The 21,808-nt window shown below is 43.1% G+C and overlaps 1 protein-coding gene across 4 annotated transcripts in view; it reads right to left on the bottom strand.

The window, feature by feature from the left end:
- The window catches only part of UNC50 (unc-50 inner nuclear membrane RNA binding protein), a 30,882-nt gene that overhangs the window by 7,171 nt on the left and 1,903 nt on the right, over positions 1-21,808 (bottom strand). For all 4 annotated transcript variants that reach the window (XR_004539906.1, XM_033949007.1, XM_033949010.1 and 1 more), the window contains exons 2-5: positions 21,189-21,472; positions 16,914-17,034; positions 4,752-4,891; positions 4,191-4,292 (exon numbers count right to left, since the gene is read on the bottom strand). Coding sequence is in view for 3 of the 4 variants with exons in the window: in XM_033949007.1 (XP_033804898.1) it covers positions 4,191-4,292; positions 4,752-4,891; positions 16,914-17,034; positions 21,189-21,468 (643 nt within the window). In the remaining variant the exon portion in view is untranslated. The remainder of the gene's footprint in view (positions 1-4,190; positions 4,293-4,751; positions 4,892-16,913; positions 17,035-21,188; positions 21,473-21,808) is intronic.

Below are 21,808 nucleotides of genomic sequence, written 5' to 3'. Positions count from 1 at the left end.
AAAAATAGAAACATGTTGGTAGATAAAGGCCAAACGGCCCATCCACAGCATCCACTATCGCCTCCTCGGCCTAAGAGATCTGAAGTTCTTTGAAGTTGGCTATAACCTTGCCATACATTTTCCACTGGAATCAGGTCTGTTCTTCAGGCCAATCCAGGGCATTCACTTCCTTCTTGCTGAGCCATTCCTCTAGTGCTTTTGCTCTGTGTTTTGCTTCGCTCTCCTGGTGAAAACTAAATTGTTCTTACAGGTTTTCCTCCAAGATCAGCCTGTGCTTTTACATCATCCATCTTTCTTTCCCTCTATCTTCAAAAGGCTCAATATCTGAACCTTGCAACATAATAGCAGGGCCGCCATCAGGGCAGTACTACCAGTCCTGCATTCAGGGGCCCGGAGCTGACAGGGGGCCGAGGCAGGGGCGCCAGTAGCTCGCCAAGGCAAAGTGAGTCGATCACCCAGGACTCACTTTGTCTTGGCGATCTAATCTATCGAGCCGATAAGTCTTCTTCTCCCCGACGTCGATTCTGCAGTCGGAGAGGAAGTTCGGGCCAGCCAATCGCTGCCTGGCTGGGCGGAACTTCCTCTCCGATTGCAGAATTGACGTCAGGGAGAGCATGCATCGGCTTTGGGGCCTGTTATCCATTGGTGGGTCCTGTTCCCCAATGGCAGCGGCAGTGGCTTGGGGAACGGCAGGGAGAAAAAGAAAGGGGGCAGGCAGGGAAACAGAAGGAAAGAAGAGAAACAGAAAAAAAGAAAGAAAGGTCAGGGAGAGAAGAAGAAAAAGTTGGGGGAGGGAATGAGGTGTGGAGGAGAGAAAGCATACAGGCTGATAGAAGGGAAGAAAGATTGGATGCACAGTCAGAAGAAAGTGCAACCAGAAATCACCAGACAAGGTAAGAAAAATTATTTTATTTTAAATTTAGCAAAGTGGAGGCAGTATTACCACAGTTTTCAAAGGAATTTGCCCAAATAACTTAATAGTTAACTGGGTAAATTCCCAGAGATGAAAACTTCCCTTCACTTACTATGCACAGTTCTGAATTTATATCTGCTGTCTATATTTTACAATATGGTCACCTTTTATTAAACCGCAAAAGTGGTTTTTAGCGCAGGGAGCCTATGAGCGTCAAGAGCAGCGCTGGGCATTCAGCGCAGCTCCCTGCGCTAAAAACTGCTATTGTGGTTTAATAAAAAGGATGGAGGGTATATTTGTCTATTTTTGTATGCTATAAAAACCAAATACAGAGAGAGACAGAGCTGTTGACGAAGAGCTACGTGTGTGTCTTTCTTCGATTCCAGCCAGAATATCAGCTTTGTGTTCAGCCAAACAGGCCCAGGTTTCGCACTGAATAAAGTATTTTATAATTTTTCACTATTCTGTTTACTTAATATTTCATAATAAAGTAATTATAAAATACTTTCTTTGTGTTTATTTGATTCCTATTCAAGAGAATTACTTTATATATAGTCAATATAGGCACAGAGTTAAATTTTTTAACATTTTCTAATGGTGGTGTGCCTTGTGATTTTTTTCATGAAACAAGTGTGCCTTTGCCCAAAAAAGGTTGAAAAACACTGCTCTAGAGGGTGATGCGTGTGTTTCTTTTATAATACCTAACTCAGTATTGAAGCCAAAAAGTTTCACGTTGGTCTTACCGCATCACAAAATTCTCTGTATACATAACGTGACCATTTATTTTTTTCATCAAAATGAGACATCTATTAATTTTCAGTCCCAGTCCCATCCCCACCCCCTCTCTCTAGTCTTCTATTTACAACCCCCCCTTTCTCTGCCTCTTTCTCTCCCTTTCTCCTTCCTATGTTCCCCTCACTGCCTCCCTCCCTCCAGCGCCAAAGCCTGGCCTATCACCGATTCAACCCCCCTAGTCTGCCGCCACCTGCTGCAACTGAAGGAAAGGGAGGTACAGGCGTCGGTCCACAAACCTTCTTCCCGACGTCAATTCTGACACTGGAGAGGAAGTTCTGGTCCAGTCAGGCAGCGATTGGCTGGCCTGGAACTTCCTCTCCGACGTCAGAATTGACATCAGGAAGGTTTGTGGGCTGGCGCCTGGACCTTCCTTTCTTTCAGTTGCAGCGGGTGGCGGATGGGGGACTTCAGCACTGGAGGGACAGATGCAGACAGGCAGGCTGGCTTTGGCATGGCAGGAAGAGAGGGAAATTGATCGCCTGTCCCGTTGTCCCCATGTACAGCTTAGGGATGTTGTCTCTGAAAACAGGATATTTTGGCATCCTGAAGCTGTGCATGGGGACAATGGGATAGGGGATCAAAAAAATGGGACGGTCCCATTCAAAACAGGATGTATGGTCACATTATGTATTCATGCAGTGCTTCTTAAGAGAAGTAGCCTAATGGTGAGTGCAGTGACCTCAGTGCAGTTGATTCCCACCACAGCTTCTTGTAACTTAAACCTCCCTTGTTCCATATAAAATTTTGAAAAAAGGATTCTGAGCCCATTAGGGACAGAAAAAAGTATCTGTATATAATATATAAACCACTTTGTACAATAGAAAGGCAGTACAGTCTGTTCTCATATTCACACTTTCACTATACCCAATTTCGCCTATCTGTGATTGCATCAGTTACAACCAATATTCCCCATTTGCGCCGCTGTGTATGCATATTCACAGACTGGCACTTTTAAAAAATAGCTTTTGTGCTTTCACTTTCACCTCACAGTCAGGGTTTGCTTTCAGATATGGCCCCCAAGTGTCTGGAGAGTGAATTACAGGTACTTCAACTGCTGTTCCATGCAGGAAACAGAAACGTGACGGCAGATAAAGACCAAATGGCCCATCTAGTCTGCCCATCTGCAGTAACCATTATCTCTTTGTCTCTCTGCGAGATCCCACATGCCTATCCCAGGCCCTTTTGAATTCTGACACAGTGTCTGTTTCTACCACCTCTTCCAGAACCTAACCTTATTTTCCCAACAGGATCCACTGTTCACTTTCCGTGGTTTTGAGGTGCAAAGTGTACTGTTAGAACTTAACCTTTATTTTCCCATAGACTCAACATTTCATTATTCATTATTTTGTGGTTCAAAAACATTTTCAGGAACTGTACTACCGCAAATAAAGTGGACAGACTGTATATCAAATCCATGACCCTTTACCCTTTGCAAACGCTAACTGGCACATCATATAGCTTTTCTTCAGCTGTGAATTTCTTCTTGTCGCCTTCCAATATAAGAGAATGGAATAATCTTGAAATTGTTAGACAACATATATATTTTATTTATTTACAATGGCATATAATCCGCACTATTCACAACTCTAAGAGGGTAACAAATTAAATATACACAAAAATATAAAACCATCACAGATAGATAGTTCACTTAATCATAGGCTTCACAGTTACCTTTCTCAGCAGTTTGCCATAACCCAGAGCTACTGCCTTTTGAGGGACAGCCTGATAGAAAGGGTGTCTCAGCGGTACCAAACACTTTCCACTTTACAATGCTGGATCTGACAATGTGCCAAGAGATATTGAAATTTTCTTATGGCTCCCATAGTGTTACACAAATCGTGTTGTAACTCTCCCTATACTGTTATTCTACTATTAAGATATGCTATCTTCTTACTTATGTTTCTTGTTCTATGAATTTTATTATAAAAAAAAATTTCAATAAAATGTCATGAAAAAATGTTTCCAGTCTATAGCTTTAAATAGTTTAAGCCCAAAGTTTTTGGGGGGCAGATCAATATTTGAAGTCAATCAACTCAACTAATGTGATTGGACAAGGAGGTCTCTAATCAACCTATGTCTTAAGACAATTTTTGAAACAGAGAGAATTTGGTTTGCATTGGAAAATTAAAAGAATTACTTTTTAAAATATCTCTATAATTGTTCTTTCAGACTGAAAGTGTACTGTATATTGTATATAACAGTAAGGTTAGCTGTTGCTTGTTGTATTTATGCCTTCTATTGCTTTTTGGTTCACTGGGCAACTGTTTATTCTTTGTATGGTAGTGTTCTGTTCACAATTTTTTTTAAAAACCACCCCCAACATTTCCTATTTCAATGCATTTTGAATAGCAGAATGTGAGAAATGTACAAAAGTGTGAAGACTTTTTCAAGGCATTGCAAACATCACCTGCAACAGCCAAGGTAACAAAGCTTGACTAAGGAATTGTGTTCCGAGAAAGAAACCTCTTGACAAAAAACTTACCGCTGTATCCCAGAAATGTTATATAGATATAATATCCAATTGCTATCAACCATAGCGTGTTCCCAAAACAGTAACCAATAAACGAGTTGGTAAGAATAACATCTGTAGGAGAAAAAAAGGATTCAAGACAAAGTTAGACAAGTTTCTGTTGAACAAGAACGTGCGCTAGTAGGGCTAGTGTCAGTTAGGGTGCTGGTCTTAGACCAGAGGGCCACCGCGTGAGCGGACTGCTGGGCATGATGGACCACCGGTCTGACTCAGCAGTGGCAATTCTTATGTTCTTATGTTCATTAATTATCTGCTATCTGATAGTTAATAATAATACAGGGGGTGACTTGTGATCAGAAACTACAAAAACATTCAGAATAGAAATAAAGACTATACTCTTCAAGAAATCCCTGAAAAAGACTTAACTTCTCAAGCTTCCTTCTTTTCTCCCTCTAACCTCCCTGAACCCCAAAAACAACTCCCCAATAAGGACCAGATATCTTTTTGTAATCTGCCTTGACCCGCGAGGTAATGGCGGAATAGAAATCCCTAATGTAATGCAGTCATACTTACGATTGATGAAAAAGAGCTGGATAAAGTGTAAGATCACCAGGAGAGGATAGAAAGCATTTAAATGAACATCGAATGCATAGCCCCATTCCACATCGTAGTCCTTGCTCTGTCGTGCTACCAGATACTTGTTAGAAATGAACCTGGTTGATGTAAAGAAAACCAAAATAAACTAAAGGCCAAAAAAAAAAAAATTAGCCAAAACAAATCAAGACACCACATGACACAAAATTTTATACTGCCATTTTTTCTAAGTCTGTCAGCATAAATAGCAAGAAACCTTTGTTTTTCAAATACCGAGAGAGTAGGTTATCATAGATTACATAGGAAAGTATTATGAACTATGGATTCACCGAGAGCCTTGCTTCTTGCCCATACATCTCCTGGGACACCACCACTCTGGAACCCAAAGACCAAGTGTCCAGCTTGGGCATCACATTGGATGCTAGCCTGACTCTGTCAGCACAAATCTCCAAGGTAGTATCCTCCTCCTTCTACAACAATTAAAACCCATCCACTGCTACTTCTCCAACACTGAATCAGGCCCATTGGCTTCCAATACACATGCATACCATTTTCAAACAACTAATGTTAGCCTTTAAGTGCCTCCACGGCATGATCCCCGACTACATAGTGAGGAAGCTTCCAATCTACTGTTCTCGGTGGTCTCTCTGATCTCAATTTGATCTCAGGCTGTGCAACCCTCCTGCAAATTGCCTACACCTGGAAATGGCCTGGAAGCAATCATACTACTATAGCATGACTATGGAACCAATTCTCCCTGCCTTCAGGGAAATTGACAAGCTACTGCTATCCATGAACCAGCATACTCCTGGTCTCAAATTTGACCAAGATGCCGCAAACCTGTATCACGGGACACCTGAGACTTTCTGTCAATCATTACTTGTTCTCTTATTTACCGCAGCCATGCTGGTAGCATTTTTAGATTCTATATAGCATGTGTTCTTAGTTTCTCCTTAGAAAGTATGCTATTGATACCTGTCTTAAATTCTCTTGTTACATATGTGTTATGGATCCTGATAACTTTTGTGTATGTATCCTAGTAACCTGATGGGCTTTAAAACTAACTAAAGATGGGCTTTAGTTTTAAAGATGGGCTTTAAAACTAACTAAAGTAAAACTTCTCTTGACATAACAGAAACAGAGATTCTGCTCCACTGACTCTCTCAACTGTTTTTACAACCCATATTATTGTCCTTTAGTACAGCTAAAGCAGTTCCACAATTAAATCTTTCTTTGCCTGGTTTAGGCAAAACAGGTTATTTTTAACCAAGGAGATGATATTAAAAAGCTAAACAGCCACCAATGCTATTGGGAGAAAATTTGGTGCTCATCCACTAAATTTGGGCTTCAGTTCCTCCCCCAAATCAGCTGTATATGACTACATCACTGAATACAAAAATAATTGTGATGGACATATCCCAAATCTAACATACCAGTTAATAAATTCAAAATAAAACAATTTTTTCTACCTTCTTGTCTGGACATTTTGTTTTTCCATCATCTTGGTCCAAGTTTCTCTTTCTGCTTTTGTCTATCTTCAACTAATTCTCTTTTCAGTGTCTGCTGTCCATTTTTTCTCCTCTTCTCTCTTGTTCCATTCCCTCCTTAAGCTTGTCTCCAACATATTGATTTTTCCCTTTCAGCTTTAACTTTTTCTTTTCTTCCTCTGTCCATTCAAATCTTGTTCTCTTTCTCACCCTTCTTTTTAAATTTTCAGCTTCCTCTCAATTTTCCATCTTCTCTCAGTCCCTAGCTCTCCCATTTCCCATCTCACTCCTTTCCCAATCTCCTATTTCCTTCTATCTACCCCTGTACTCACTACTCTTTCACTCATTTTGTCATCTCCCTTTTGACCTCACCCACTTGGCTCACCACTTTCAGAATCCCCCTCCCTCTCTCCACTGGTCAGGCTATATCTCCCTGCCCCTTTCTCTCCATCTCCTAGAATCTTCTTATCCCAGCTCTCTTCCCTTCTGCCTTCCCATGGTTCCATCTCTCTCCATTGTCCAACATTTTGCTCCCTCTTTTCCATTTACCTTCTTCCCTCTCCCCTTGATGCTGAACAATGAAATGAAGGAAAAAAGAGAGATGCTGCATCTCTCTCTGCCTTCCATCCCCAAGCCTAACATTTCTCCCTCCCTTCCGTCCATTCCCAGATCCAACTTCTCTCCCTTTCTCTTCCCAACTGCTAATCTAATCTAATCTAATCTCTCCCCCTGCCTCCCCCGGGTCCCCCATTTCTCTCTTTGTCTTTCCAACAGTTCTCTCTTCAAGTATCTTTCCCTACATCATCTCAGGTCCAACTTCATACCATTACCCATCTCTCTCTCTGTCCTTTGTTTCTCGCCCCTTAAGCTCTCCCCACATGTCCAATCTGGCACTTATTTTAATACCCTCCCCCTTTGTATTTTTTGTTAAGTTTGTCCAGAAGGCTTTCTTGGCCCAGCATGTCCTCCCCCTTCTCTCTGCACCAATCTGATGTCACCTTCTGTCATGCTAAAAAATCTGCAGGCCTTGGCAGTGATTTAGCAGTGTTGCCTGCGGCTCCCCTTCCTGCTTGTCTGCCATGGTCTGTCTTCAGTGACGTAACTTCCTGTTTCCGCCTGGGTGAACCGCAGCAGACGGAAATCAGGAAGGGGAGCCGTGGGCCATGTTTCTAAATCACAGCCAAAACCAGCAGATTTTTCAGTATGACAGATGGTGAGGGTGATGTTGGACCAGTGCAAAGAGAAGAGGGAAGACATGCTGGGCCACAGGAACCACCCAGAGCCTTGGGAAAGGGCCTTGAGAAGGCCCCGGATCATGACTCCAAGGCCAGGAGCACCAGCCGAGCCACACAAAACACCTTGCTGGGCCATGGGTTGGACACCCCTGATTTAGATGAAACCAGTTATGTCCCAGGAAAGTATGCTTCCATGAATATCCTTTCAGCTTTAGCAGTCAAACTCCAAGGGCCAGCTGGGAATGATGCAATTATCACTAGTTTCAATGATGAGAAAGCATCTGATAAAATCTTATTGGATTATCTATTCTGGGTCCATCCTCAATTTGGCATTATAGGGCAATTCTTTAACAGGCGTTAGGGCACTGTATAGGAGTAATACTGTACAGAGCTTACACCCTAGTTTGCGTTAGAAAGGGGCACTCGACAAGGTTATCTGTTATCTATGTTATTTGTTCTTTCCTTGGAGTCCCTGGCAGCTCAGATTAGGCAATCACCGTTGATCTAAGGTATAACCATTAGTTCTAAGGAATTTAAAAATCAACCTTTTTGCAGATGACATGCTTATTTTTCTTGGCTAAGCCACTCAGGGGTACCCAGAATGATAAATACCATTCAACATTTCGGGTGTTTCTCTGGTCTAAAAATTAACTCTGAAAAATCAGAAGCACTAGTGGTATCTACTGCTTGTTAGGTCCGCAGCAGCCCTCCTTTTCCATTGGCATGGAGCAGGGGAACTCTGAAATATTTGGGTGTTTACCTGAACTCAGATAGCAAGATACTGTAATGAAAAAAATGTACTAGATAAACTGGAGACAATCAAAGCCCTCTGTCAGAGATGGAGAGTTGCCCATCTCCTTACTGGGAAGGGTGCCTCTGGTTAAAATGGTATTGTTACCAAAATTGTTATAATCCCTGTAGATGATGCCATTTTGGATCAAGTATGGAGACGAGGGCAACTAGAGGGGAAGAGTGCACTTCTTTATATGGAAGTCCAAGCGGGCCCGAATTGTTTTTCACAAATTAATCAGAGACAAACAAGGGGGGGAGAACTAATTTACCAGATCTGCAACTATAATGTGGCTGCATTACTACCCTGGATACATGAAATCCACACGGTATTTATAAATTTGCCCCTGTGTATATCTGGGCGGATGAAGCAATGCATCTTTCAGTGTTTAATGCTATACAAGCCAGGGGTATCAAAAAGCCTTGTCAGTGCCGCACCCTCTTAAACTGGCATGGGTCTGGTGGAGAACTAAAACAGACTATAATCCCAAATAAATACAAAATTACATTACACACATAGTGGGCTTTAAAAGTTCAATGGGATTGGCAAATGTGTTATGGTTAAACTGGAGAGGTGGAGGAGAAAAAAAAGTGTGCTTGGGTTTGGACTGGAGTCAGAGAGAGGAGAAGGGGTATTAATTTTTTTACTGCCACTAATAAAACAAACATAGTTTGTGTGTGGCTTATAAGAAATTATAATGGTGTCAAGTCCTAATATTTTGGCTGCCATTGGCATAATTTCATATATAATATGGCAGTTGCTGATAAGTGCACTATGGAATAGGATAATTTCCTCTTCTGAAAGCACTCCAACATGCTAGAAGTATTATTAATGAAAATATGACAATTATAAAGGCATCCTTCTAAATGTGATATTGATAGCCCAGCTCTGCACACTCAGATTATAAGATTCTGCGAGTCAATCCAGCTGTTGTCTGCAATTGCCAAAATCCAACCTTTCCTTTATGAGCGCACTCTTATCACATCTTATCTAGATTACTGCAACTTGTTTCTCACAGGTCTTCCACTAAACATAACATAAAAATACACTTATATACCCTCTTTCACCTTCAATCCATTCAAAATTCTGCTGCATGACTTATATTCTGCCAGTGTCACTAAGCTCACATTACCCCTCTCCTCAAGGGAGAAGAGGCCCAGTTTCTCTTAATCTCTCACTGTACGGCAACTCCTAGAGCCCCTTAACCATTTTAGTCGCTCTGCTCTGGACCCTTTTGAGTAGTACTGTGTCCTTCTTCATGTACGGCTACCAGTGCTGGACGCAGTATTCCAGGTAAGGGCGTACCATGGCCCGGTATAGTGGCATGATAACCTTATCCGATCTGTTCGTGATCCCCTTCTTAAATCATTCCTAGCATTGTTTGCCCTTTTCGCCGCCGCTGCACATTGTGTGGACGGCTTCATCGACTTGTCGACCAGTACTCCCAAGTCTCTTTCCTGGGAGGTCTCTCTAAGTACTGCACCGGACATCCTGTATTCGTGTATAAGATTTTTGTTACCAACATGCATCACCTTACACTTTCGCCACTTTCCATTCTTCCAGAATCCTTCCTGATTTGATTGGCTATTAGTTGAAGCAGTTCAGCTATAGCCCCTTTCAGTTCCTTGATTACCCTCGGATGGATGCCATCCGGTCCTGGGGATTTATCATTTTTAAGCCTATCAATCTGCCTGCATACCTCTTCTAGACTGACCATCAACCCTGTCAGTTTCCAGTCTTCGTTTCCTGCGAATAGCCTGTCAGCTTCCGGTATGTTGTGTATATCCTCTTCAGTAAATACAGACGCAAAAAAATGTGTTCAGTTTGTCAGCGATGGATTTGTCCTCCTTTAGCACTCCCTTTATTCCATGGTCATCCAAAGGCCCCACAACTTCTTTCGCAGGTCATTTCCCCTTAATATAACGAAAGAACGACTTGAAGTTTTTTGCCTCCTTGGCTATTTCTTCCTTGTAGTTTTTGGCCCCTCTTACTACCTTATGGCACCTGCTTTGATGTTTGTGCTTTTTCCAGTTTTTGTCCGTTTTTGACCTTTTCCATTCCTTAAACGAAGTCTTCTTGTCTCTGATCGCTTCCTTCACTGCTACAGTGAGCCACGCCAGTTCATTGTTCTTTTTCCTCTTGGATCCCTTGTTGATATGCGGTATATATAGATTTTGGGCTTCAGTGACTGTGTCCTTAAAAAGGGATCATGCTTGCTCTAGCGTTTTTACAGTGCTTATCCTCGTCTTAATCTTCTTCCCCACCATGAATCTCATCCCTTTGTAATTCCCTTTTCGGAAGTTCAGTGCCCTGGCCATTGTTCTGGATCGATGTTTTGCCCCTGTGTCCAGGTTGAAGCGGGTCATATTGTGATCACTGATTCCCAGCGTCCCTTCTACTTCTACACCTTGCACCGGTCCATTTAGAATTAAGTTCATTTAGTCCATTTAGAATTAAGTCCAGAATTGCATTTCCTCTCGTATTTTCCTTGACAAGTTGTTCCAGGAAGCAATAGCCTACAGCATCCAGGAACTTGGTCTCCCTACTGCAGCCAGAGGTGCCTAGGTTCCAGTCTATTCCCGGATAATTGAAGTCACCCATGATAACTGTGTAGCCTCCCTTGCAGTTGTGTTTAATCTCGTCCGTCATTTCTCCATCAATTTCTTCGGACTGCCCTGGGGGGTTGGTTCAGGTTTCTTTATTTTTGATATACCGTCTATCAAAACAAATGTCTAGACGGTGTACAGGCAGCCATTCGGAGTGCAGGAAAGGACCAAGCAGGCACACAAAAAGCGCATGCCTGCCTCGTGCACTGCTGTGCTGCTGAAGCTGCCGGAAGAGAGCAGGGAACTGAGGCAGGAGTGTGGAAAGCGCGCTGGACCGCCGGGATGCCAAAAAAAGGGCCTGCCTGTTTGCGCTTTTGCCTTTGGGCTGGCTAGCTGGCTTGGGACTGGATGGCTGGGTTGACTGGGGGCTGGCTGGCCTGGGTGGGTTGGCTAGTTGGCTTGGGGCTGGCTGGCTTGTTGTTGGCTGGGGGCTGGCTGGTTGCCTTGTGGCTGGTTGGTTGCCTTGTGGCTGGCTGGGGGCTGGCTGCTTGGGGGTGAGTTGGCTGGCTGCCTTGGGGCTTGCTGTCTGGCTTGGCACAGGCTGGGGACTGGGAGCTGGCTGGCGTGGGACTGGTTGGCTGGCTTGGGGGTTGGCTGGGGGCTGGCTGGCTTGGGGGTGGGTTGGCTGGTTGCCTTGGGGCTGGCTAGCTTGGCACTGGCTGGGAGCTGGCTGCCACTAGACGTGCCCTGTACCCTGCCCCAGCCTAATACTAGACCACCAGAGGGGGGACAGGGTACAGGATACACCATTTGGTTCAGAGTTTTTTTTTCTTGGTTTTTCCTCTTCTACAAGTGGGTGCGTCTTATGGAGCGAAAAGTACGGTACAGTGGAACCTCGGTTTGCGAGTAACCCGGTTTGCGAGTGTTTTGCAAGACGAGCAAAACACTCAGCAAACTTTTGCCTCGCAAACCGAGCATGTTCTGGTGTACGAGCACCTCCCTCCGCTCTAACCGGCATTGCAACCCCCCCCCCCCCGCGAGAACCGCAAAGTACCCCCGTGCTGAAAGCGGCATCCGCCCACCCTTCCTCCCAAGCACGGTCCTTACCCCTTCTGCTCGTTGTAAGGGTGAATGCGAGCTCCCGCCTCTTGCCTGGGCTGGGCCTTGAGCATCTGCACATGCTCTAGGCCTTCTGGCTCTCGTTCTCTGAGAGAGAACGAGATCTCCAAGAGAACGAGAGCCAGAAGGCCTTGAGCATGCGCAGATGCTCAAGACCCAGCCCAGGCAAGAGGCGGGAGCTCGCATTCACCCTTACAACGAGCAGAAGGAGTAAGGACCATGCTTGGGAGGAAGGGCAGGCGGATGCCGCTTTCAGCACGGGGGTGCTTTGCGGTTCTCACGGGGGGGGGGGGGGGGGAGGGTTGCGATGCCGGTTCGGGGGGGTGTGTGCGATGCCGGTTAGAGCGGGGGGAGGGGTGATGGAGCAGCACCGGAAGCCTCGGGGGCGGGGGGGGGGGGGGGTTGGTGGAACGAATTGTTCAAGTTTCCATTATCTTCTATGGGGAAAGTTGCTTTGATATACGAGTGTTTTGGTTTAAGAGCATGCTTCTGGAACAAATTATGCTCTTAAACCAAGGTACCACTGTATTTAGTTTTTTGCTTTAGGGGACATGCATTGCTGTTTTTGTGGTGTTGCATTGTATGCAGAGTCCGGTTTCTTTGTGGTTCAATTTAACATTTGTCTACGTAAAACTGTAGAGCATTTGTCCTTTTACAAAACTGTAGAGCATTTTTTAGCACCAGCCGTGGTGGTAACAGCTCTGATGCTCAGAATTCTATGAGCATCTGAGCTATTGCCACTGTGGCTAAAAACCATACTACAGTTTTATAAAAAGGGGGAGAGGTTAGTTTGTGATTACATATTCCAGACTAGGCGAAGGTATTTTCTGTGCTCTGTTTGTATGAAAGACATGGTTTTTTTGTTAGCGTCGACTGCCTTGTTTGGCGAAACGCATTGGGCATGGTTCTTGGGAGCATCTTGAATAAATCTGATTTGAATCTCCTTATTTTCTGCCAATCTTCTTTTGTTTCATGTTGGATTTTTTGGTGGACTGCTAGCCTTGTTGTTTTGTTACAAGTTAACATACAAAGAGTGGAACATACTAGAGGAGTTACAGATTTGGTTGTTTATACATACATATGGGTTGCAATTGGTTGATGTAGAGTGAGGCAGTTGAGAGGCATTGTAAACTTGATTATTAATATAGACCTATTTCAGATATTATTACTGTGCTTTACAATATATTTGAACACTTTTATATATGCATGGAAAGGGTTCAGAGTTAAAGTCCTGAGTAAGTAGGTGGGAAGGAAGAAAGATTTGTTTGAGGTTGCATAGAAGAAAAACTGTGCACTGGAATGTTAATCTTTGTTTTGAATTTAAAAAAAAGAAAGAAATACAAATGGAAATAAAGAAGAAAACAGATAAATGGGGTGGGGGCGGGGCAGTGCCAGGGGGGCTCAGTGTACTTGTGTGCCTAGGGGTCCTCAAAGAATTAATCCTGCCCTGAGCACAAACAATAGCCAATCATGGCTTTCATCCTCATGATAGAAGAGAGACACTATGAAAACCACCAGAAGTACAGCAACAGAGGGACATATGAAACTGGCACTGGAAAAAGCAGATATCCAGAATTTACAAAGAAAGAAGATTATCGAGGTAAGAACCTAATCCTTTCTTGTAGATGTGTCTAGTGGTTCTGAATGCTAGGGTTTTGCATCTGAATCAGCAAGTTATTTGCAGAATGCTACCAATCATCTTTTGAACTCTGCTTCCTTCCCAGGGAGCTGCTCCTGCCCCCTCAGTTTTTACAAAAGCAATCAAGTAGCACTGTAGTGACAGACATAACTGGAAGGAGGGACATGGGAAAAAATCCCTGACACTACAATTCTATTCTGCTCTGTAAATAACATTCGAGTAACTGAACAAAACAAGATACAAAAAACTGTGTGCAACCAGTACTAATCCTATATAGAGCGTGTAGCAACTCGCATGTTCTGCTATCAAGCAGACCATGGTATGCGGAGAGTGTGGCATAGTGCTTAGAGCTACAGCCTCAGCATCCTGAGGTTCTGGGTTCAAACTCCACGCTGCTCCTTGTGACCCTGGGTGAATTACTTAATCCTCCACTGCCTCAGGTACATTAGCTAGACTGTGAACCCACCGGGTCAGAAAGGGAAAATGCTTGAGTACCTGATTTGTAACCCTTTCTGAGCTCCTTTAGGAGGATGGGCTTAAAAATCTTAAAAAATTAATAGTTCGCCTTCAGAGGGATGAAGGCCTTAGACTATTGGTCCAAATGGATCTTTTCACTCAAGGGAATGTGGAGATAGACAAGAAACTCCCCTCATGCCACTGCCGCTATGACCGACTGAACAATCTCCATGCAGAAATGCAGCACTTTCAGTGCAGTATTGACTGACTTGAGGTTCAGAATTGACCTCCAGTCATCTGAGCCTTTCCTTGGCATGATAAAATATCTGCCCGATTCTATGTCTGGTACTGGCTTTATGGCACGAAGATCCTGTAGCTTTTATATTGTTGCCTGGACTCCGATGGCACTCATTGGCTGGCTGGAAAATCTACAAAGAGATCTGGAAGAAGAAGAGCACAAACTTGATTTTGTAACCTTCTTGAATAACTTCTAGGACCCAGAGGTCTGTGCCTATATGAGCCCAGACTAACCAAAAGGCTGACAGCCTGCTCTTTATCTTGGGGTGGGGGGGGGGAGGGAGGAGAGCTTGGGCCCTATCCTGGAATCATTATGCTTTCTTGGAAGTTGGGAGAGGGATGAGAGGCAGAGGCTTGCTGTTTCCTACCTCTGCTGTGACCTAATAGGACCTTTGCGTTGAGAGCCTCGAAGTGTTCCACATCCTGTACCCCGAGTGTCCACTATATAATCCACCCAGATAGGAGAAATTGGGGATCTTTGTCATCCTCCGAGGCCAGAACTTGAGACAGATGGGTGTGAAGCAATAGCTAGTGCCTTGATTCCTAGGGCCAAAGCTTCAAATTGCCGATTGAGGACCATGTCTACTTTACAGTCCCGAGTATCCTTTTATCATCATACCTCCTTCAGTAGGCAAGAAGGCTCTTTGGGTGATCTGCGCCACCAGCGAATCCACCTTCACCTGAACAAACAGCTGCTGGAAATCTGGAGCCATCAGGTAAAGTCTAGCCATAGTCTTAGCCAGCCACTCACAGAGACCCTTTTAGAGACTCCCAGTGGTCCGTGACCAGCTTTGTGATATCCAGATGTGAGGGAAAGAATGCCATTGGAGCAACTGAGCCACTCATAATTGAGCACTGCAACAAGGGGGAACTTCCAGCTTCAATTCTTGTAGCGAGGTAGAAATAATGTCCAAGAGCACAGAGGCTTTGAACAGCCAGTGTACTATAGGATCTTTCCCCTGGTCCAAGGCCACTTTCACTTCTTGACCGTTGCTCCCATGCAGAAAATCAGACTTTGTCAGAGAAACTGCATCCAAGGACATAGTGGCATGGAATCTGACTTTCCATCTTCCCAGTCTATGTCAGACTAAACCTCCTAGTTCAGCCCTGTGTCCTTGTCTGGTTGGGGAGCATGTTGAGGAGAGATCCCCTGCGCTACCACCTCCATCATGCTGAACAAAGATACTGGGGACGGCAGTTCAAAAAGGCATTCTACATAAGCCTAGCCTTGTACTATGAGCCTCCTGGGCTCAGTGGCCACTGCGTGTTTCGCTTGGCCTATGCACCTTTGGAGGGCTCTAGAAAGGGTCTTTTCCCTTGTGAACATGCCTCCTGTGGATCCCCAGCCCTTGGAGATAGCTGTTCCTAATGCTCCCACCCTTTCCCCATGTGCTGGCCGCTCCTCGGTCGGCCATACAGAGCAAACCTGATATGATAAAGGGTTAGGAAGGCCTGAGGGGCCCTGTCGATTTTAAGTGAAATCAAGGGATTATGAGACAGACGGAAGCTTTAGAAAAAAACAACAAAAATAATCCAAGAAGGCCACTGCCAGTAAAATCATGTTAATAACGGCCCATGGGGACTTCCTTGAAGAACAAAAATTGCAGCGAAAGGGGTTTTAGAGGTGGGGGACCTTGGCTCTGGCTGCAGAAACCTTTCAATTTTAGTTTTGGAAACCCCCCCTCCCATTTTCCCCATAGGCTATAATAGCCTTACTCATGGTGACACGTGTCTGCCTGCTTCAGCTTAGAAATGCAGCTGAGATAAATGGAGAAGAATTCTGCCTCACAGGTTCGTTGGATGAACTTGGTCTTCAGGCTGCCAGTTGAACTGAGGTCAGACTGAGCCTCAACTCCTAGAAAACCTTGCTCTGTGAAGGGGGAGAGGACCATGCAGCCGGCCCACTATTAATCCCGGCCAAGTCGGGAAGGAGCTAAACAGCCTGCACTCAAGCTCCTGATAATTCAGGGATGCGAGCAGTTACGAAGGGGATGGCCCCCGAGCTCAAAAAATATAAAAGCAGGCTGGATAGTTAGGTGTCCCTGAAGGCTGTTCCTACTAGCAGGAGACTTCTGCAGCACGAGTCTGCATCTTCTCCCAGGCTTAGGTCCCTACAAGTGGAAACCTCTGGGCATCGAGCCTCCAACCGAACACTTAGAAAAAATACCCCAAAATAATAAAACCACAGAGCAGAACAGGAACACTTATAAGCAACTTGCTTGCAGAAAAAAACTGAGGGGCCAGGAGCAGGAAGTGCCTGGGAAGGAAGTGGAATTCAAACAATTGACAGCATTAACATTCAGGACCACTAGATACATTGCACTAGAAGTACAATTCTGAGTTTTACTAGGCACTGCCTGGCTGCCTAATTATAACTTAATAGGCTATTGAACTCACTGTTAATTACAAAAAGAATTTCACCATAAAGAGCCCTCTTTAATGAGGTACAGAGTCAGGTTTCTGGAAATAGTACAGGAAGCCATGCTCATATCTCAGGAAGGAGCACTGATAAATTAGAGGAGTTGGAGAAATGGACACAAAAGCACCTAAAATCTGTAAAAAGCAAACTTACCACATTAATGTTGCAATCAGTAGGCCAACCCCTACACAGTCTATAAACACAACCCAGAGCAGGAGTTCTATAGTTTGAAAGAATCCTATGTTCAGAACAAAACCAAATCCTATGGTCGACACTAAAAGCAGAAAAACAAGAAAAAGATCATCATCATATTCAGGCTGCATTGGAGTGTCTCAGCTTACTAGTGGCTGATACATCTATCACTTTCTTATCCATGTATTTTCAAATACTATAATGGCAATGTCAGCCAAACAACCCTGTGACCCACCCAACAATAGCTGCACAATGAAAGGGTGGAAGAAGAGTGAAGCAAGCACACAAATCAATTATCTGCATGCTGGCAATATTCAACTGCCATCCCCTGAATTCTATAAATGGAGCTTTGAGCTGCACATGAAACTTAATTGAATAATAAGCCAATTAGTACTGATAATTAGCTTCTTAACATGCAATTGGCTTTAACTGGTTTTAATAAAAATTTGTGTGTGTAAATTTAGGCGCCGAAATGAGTGTCTTGAGTAGATTGGGGGTGTTGCTCAAAGTTATACACATAACTATAGAATAAAGGGCATCCATGCCTAGCTTTAGGAGTGAGGTTTTGCACCAAGTTTCTGTTGGTGCAAACGATTGTGCCTAAAGTCAGGCGCAGCTCCTGGGTGTAAGTGCTATTCTATAAACTGCGCCCAACTTTAGGCAGTTTATAGAATAGCGCTTAGGCAGGTTTTTTTTCAGCACCAATTTCTTAGGTGCAATATATAGAATTCAGTCCCTTTTTATTTATTTATTTATTTTTTATTTGCATTGCAACTTTATTTACAAGAATCCTCTTGATACAGCAATACAGAACACAATTATTAAAGAATATTATATGATTATCATCAAAAGTTCACAAGAAAAAGCAAACATAATAAACTATAAATCATACAAAAATTAAAACATTATAAGTTTTCCTTAGACCACACCATACACTGGAGAAACAAGTAAGAAAGATAGAGAGATCTCTTATTATAAAAAGGAAAAAAAATTACTAACAAGGCTTAACGCGGTTTAAACCGGCCCTCATTTCTTTACAGCTCTAGTACTATTGCATTAATTTTTTTGCATCCAAAAAGGTTCGAAGCTGCTCTGGCTCAACAAATACATATTTTATACCAGCATATTTTATCTGACATTTACATGGATAGGATAACAAGAAATTTGCTCCCATTTTTACAGCTTCTTCCCTCATAGTTAGAAACAACTTTCTGCGGTCCTGTGTTATTTTAGTAACATCTGGGAAAATTCTAAGTTTTTGTCCCATAAAAAGACTATGGAGAAATCGAACAAAGGCCTTCATAATTAAATTCAGGTCCTGTTCAAAAACCGATGAAATAACCAATGTTCCACGATATTCGATTTCCTCCTGAGAATTTTCTAGTAAATCAGTCAAATTATTCAAATCAATTCATTGTTCCAAAAGGGTTTAAGGGTTCATAGAGGAGCTCTTTTCTCAGCGTCCTCTCTGCTTTGGAGCTAAGGCTACTCTACAGAGACACTGCATTAAAAGGATAAGTAAGAACATAAGAACTGCCATCTCCGGATCAGACCTACAGTCCATCAAGTCCGGTGATCCGCACACACGGAGGCCCAGTCACCCAGTAGTTTTAGTCACCCATATCCCTCTATGCCTCTCGTAAGATGTGCATCTAATTTGCTTTTGAATCCTAGAACGGTGGATTCCACAATAACCTCCTCTGGGAGAGCATTCCAGGTGTCCACCTCTCGCTGCATGAAGCAGAACTTCCTGACATTTGTCCTGGACTTGTCCCCCCTTAGCTTCAGTCCATGTCCTCTTGTCCGTGTCACACTGGACATTGTAAATAATTTTTTTCCCTGCTCTATTTTGTCGATGCCTTTCAGTATTTTGAAAGTCTCAATCATATCCCCTCGCAGTCTCCTCTTCTCAAGGGAGAACAGTCCCAGTTTCTTAAGTCGTTCCCCATATTCCAAGTTCTCCATACCATTTATTAGCTTTGTTGCTCGTCTCTGCACCCTCTCAAGCAGTTTTATATCCTTCTTTAGGTTGGGAGACCAATGTTGGACACAATATTCCAAGTGTGGTCTGATCATTGCCCTATAAAGCGGCATTATAACTTTCTCTGATCTACTCGTGATTCCTTTCTTTATCATGCCCAACATTCTATTTGCTTTCTTTGCCGCCGCCACACATTGTGCCGACGATTTCAAGGTCCTATCTATCAGTACACCCAGGTCCTTTTCTTGTTCGCTCTTACCCAGAGTTGCACCTGACATTCTATACTTGTATTCCTTGTTCTTACTGCCTAAATGCATTATTTTGCACTTTTCCACATTAAACTTCATCTGCCATTTCTCTGCCCATTTCTCTAACTGACACAAGTCACTCTGGAGTACCTCGCTATCCTTCTGCGATCTGATTGCCCGGCATAGCTTTGTGTCATCAGCAAACTTGATGATCCCACTGGATGTTCCTTCTTCTAGGTCATTTATGAAAATATTAAATAAGATGGGCCAAGTACCGAGCCCTGGGGTAAAAAAAGAAACATTTGCCGTTTACAGTCTTTATTTTTATATATTTTGGAAATGTGATAGAAAGTTAAACAGCAGTAAGGCTATGATATGAGCCCAAACAGAACAGCTATATATATTTGATTGATGGAGGGCTCATGTGCCATTCTGTGATTGAACCCAATAGTGAGGTTTATGTTCGCTGTGGTGATTTCCAATTTGCCTCACTTTTTCATCTTCAACATTTAGTAAATACTGGGGACCCCAGGTGTCTGTGCTTTGACCACTGCATTTTTAACATATATATCAAAGATCTAGAAATGGGAATAACTAATAAAATAATTAAATTTGCTGATAACACAAAGTTGTTAAATCACAAGAGTATTGTGAAAAATTGCAAAATAACCTTGAGAGACTGGAATTCAAAGTGGCAGATGACATTTAATGTAAACAAGTGCAAAGTGATGCATGTTGGAAAGAGGAACACAAACTATAGCTACGTAATGCAGGGGTTCCTTGTTAGGAGTCACTGCCCAGGTGTCATTGTTGAGGATACATTAAAACCTTCAGCTCAATGAGCGACAGCGGCTAAGAAAGCCAATAGAATGTTATGAATTATCAGGAAAGGAATGGAAAACAAAGATGAAAATGTTATAATGCCCTTGTATTACTCTATGGTATGGCCACACCTTGAATACTGTGTGCAATTCTGGTCATCACATTTCAAAAATATATAGCGGAATTAGAAAAGGTACAGAAGGGATGGGATGACTTCCCTATGAGGAAATAAATGCTAAAGCGGCTAGGGCTCTTCAGTTTGGAAAAGAGATGGCTCAGGGTTGATATGATAGAGACCTATAAAATACTGAGTGGAGTAGAAAGGGTAGATGTGATTGCTTATTTACTTTTTCCAAAAATACTAGGACTAGGGGCATGCAATGAACAAACCGTAGAAAATATTTCTTCACACAATGTGTAATTAAACTCTGGAATTCGTTGCCGGAGAATGTCATAAAATCAGTTAGCTTGTTGAGGTTTAAAATAGGTTTGGAATAATTCATAAAAGGGAAGTCCATGGCCATTATTGAGATGGCTTGGGGAAATCCACCGTTTATTCTTAGGATAACAGCATAAAATCTGTTTTATTACTTGGGATCTAGCTAGGTACTTGAGACCTGGGTTGGCCACTGTTGGAAAGAGGATACTGGGCTTGATGGACCTCTAGTCTATCCTAGTATGGTAATTCTTATATTCTTAAATTTTAGGCTCCTAAATTTAGGAAGATTTTCAGCTAACTCTGGGCACTTAAGCTTTTGTTGAAAATAAATTTGTGGACCTAGATTAAGGCCTGCAATTCTTTTGCATACATGCAAGCACCTAACCTACAAGCTTCTTGCTGAAAATTATCTACGCATCTAATTTATCTATCTGCCTCAGAACGGTCATTTTTATAGTAATCTGAATTTAGCTTCCAGGTGAAATTAAAAAGTTAAATTTAGGTGTGCTCCCTAATCGATTTTCAAAGAGGCCAATTTAGGCTATTAACCATGCAGAATTTCAGGTCTGTGTTGGATTGTATAACCACAAAAAGTGTTGCACTTGTTTGGATGGAAGCAGTAAAGGGCTCGGCACCTATTCCACAATAATGAACAACAAAAACATGATGGTGAAATTTAGCTGATTTACATTTTTGAGCAGCATGTAAAAAGAAATCCATTTAAAAGTGAGTCATCAAGAACTTACCACACAGCCAGATGCTAAGGAGGACAAGGAATCCTGGGTCATCTCTAGCCCACTGATCCTTGGTTTGCTTTCTGTAGTGAAAGTTTCTGTATACCTTCTGTGGGGAGGTCAAGAGATATAGCATCTGCCACATGGCAAACTCAAAATCCATCTGCCTAAAGCGAAATAGCCTTCTCATGTACTTATAACGTTTGGCTCCAGCAGTGTGTCTTGCTGCATCACGAGGATTCAAGCTTCCATTGCCCTGGTTTTTGGAATTGATCGATGTGGTTGGAAGCATCTTTCTGCATGGAAAAAGATAATATATATGCCTTAAAGCAATGTGGTTTCATACAAAAACACAGCCAAATCGCCAATCTACTGATGGCATCCCTCGACTACAAGACTTTTTTTTTTTTGTAAGTTCATGCGCGGCTGCTCAGTGTTCAATCTTCTGCTCTGCTGCAACTTCCTGTTTCCGGTTGCGTCAGAGCAGAAGATCGAAAATGAGCAGCAGCGGGTGCGCGGCTCTTTGATAGCGTGCGGGTCACCAAAAAAGAAAACCTACAAACTAAGGTGAGGAGAAGGGAGAAAGCTGGCTAATCACTAGGATCGATTGGGCAGGCGGGTGTGGGCTGCGG

The sequence above is a fragment of the Geotrypetes seraphini genome, chromosome 6 (assembly GCF_902459505.1).
Source record: "Geotrypetes seraphini chromosome 6, aGeoSer1.1, whole genome shotgun sequence".
Classification (NCBI taxonomy): domain Eukaryota; kingdom Metazoa; phylum Chordata; class Amphibia; order Gymnophiona; family Dermophiidae; genus Geotrypetes; species Geotrypetes seraphini.
Note: the sequence above shows the minus strand (reverse complement) of the source record. Positions and strands in the feature narration are given on the sequence as shown.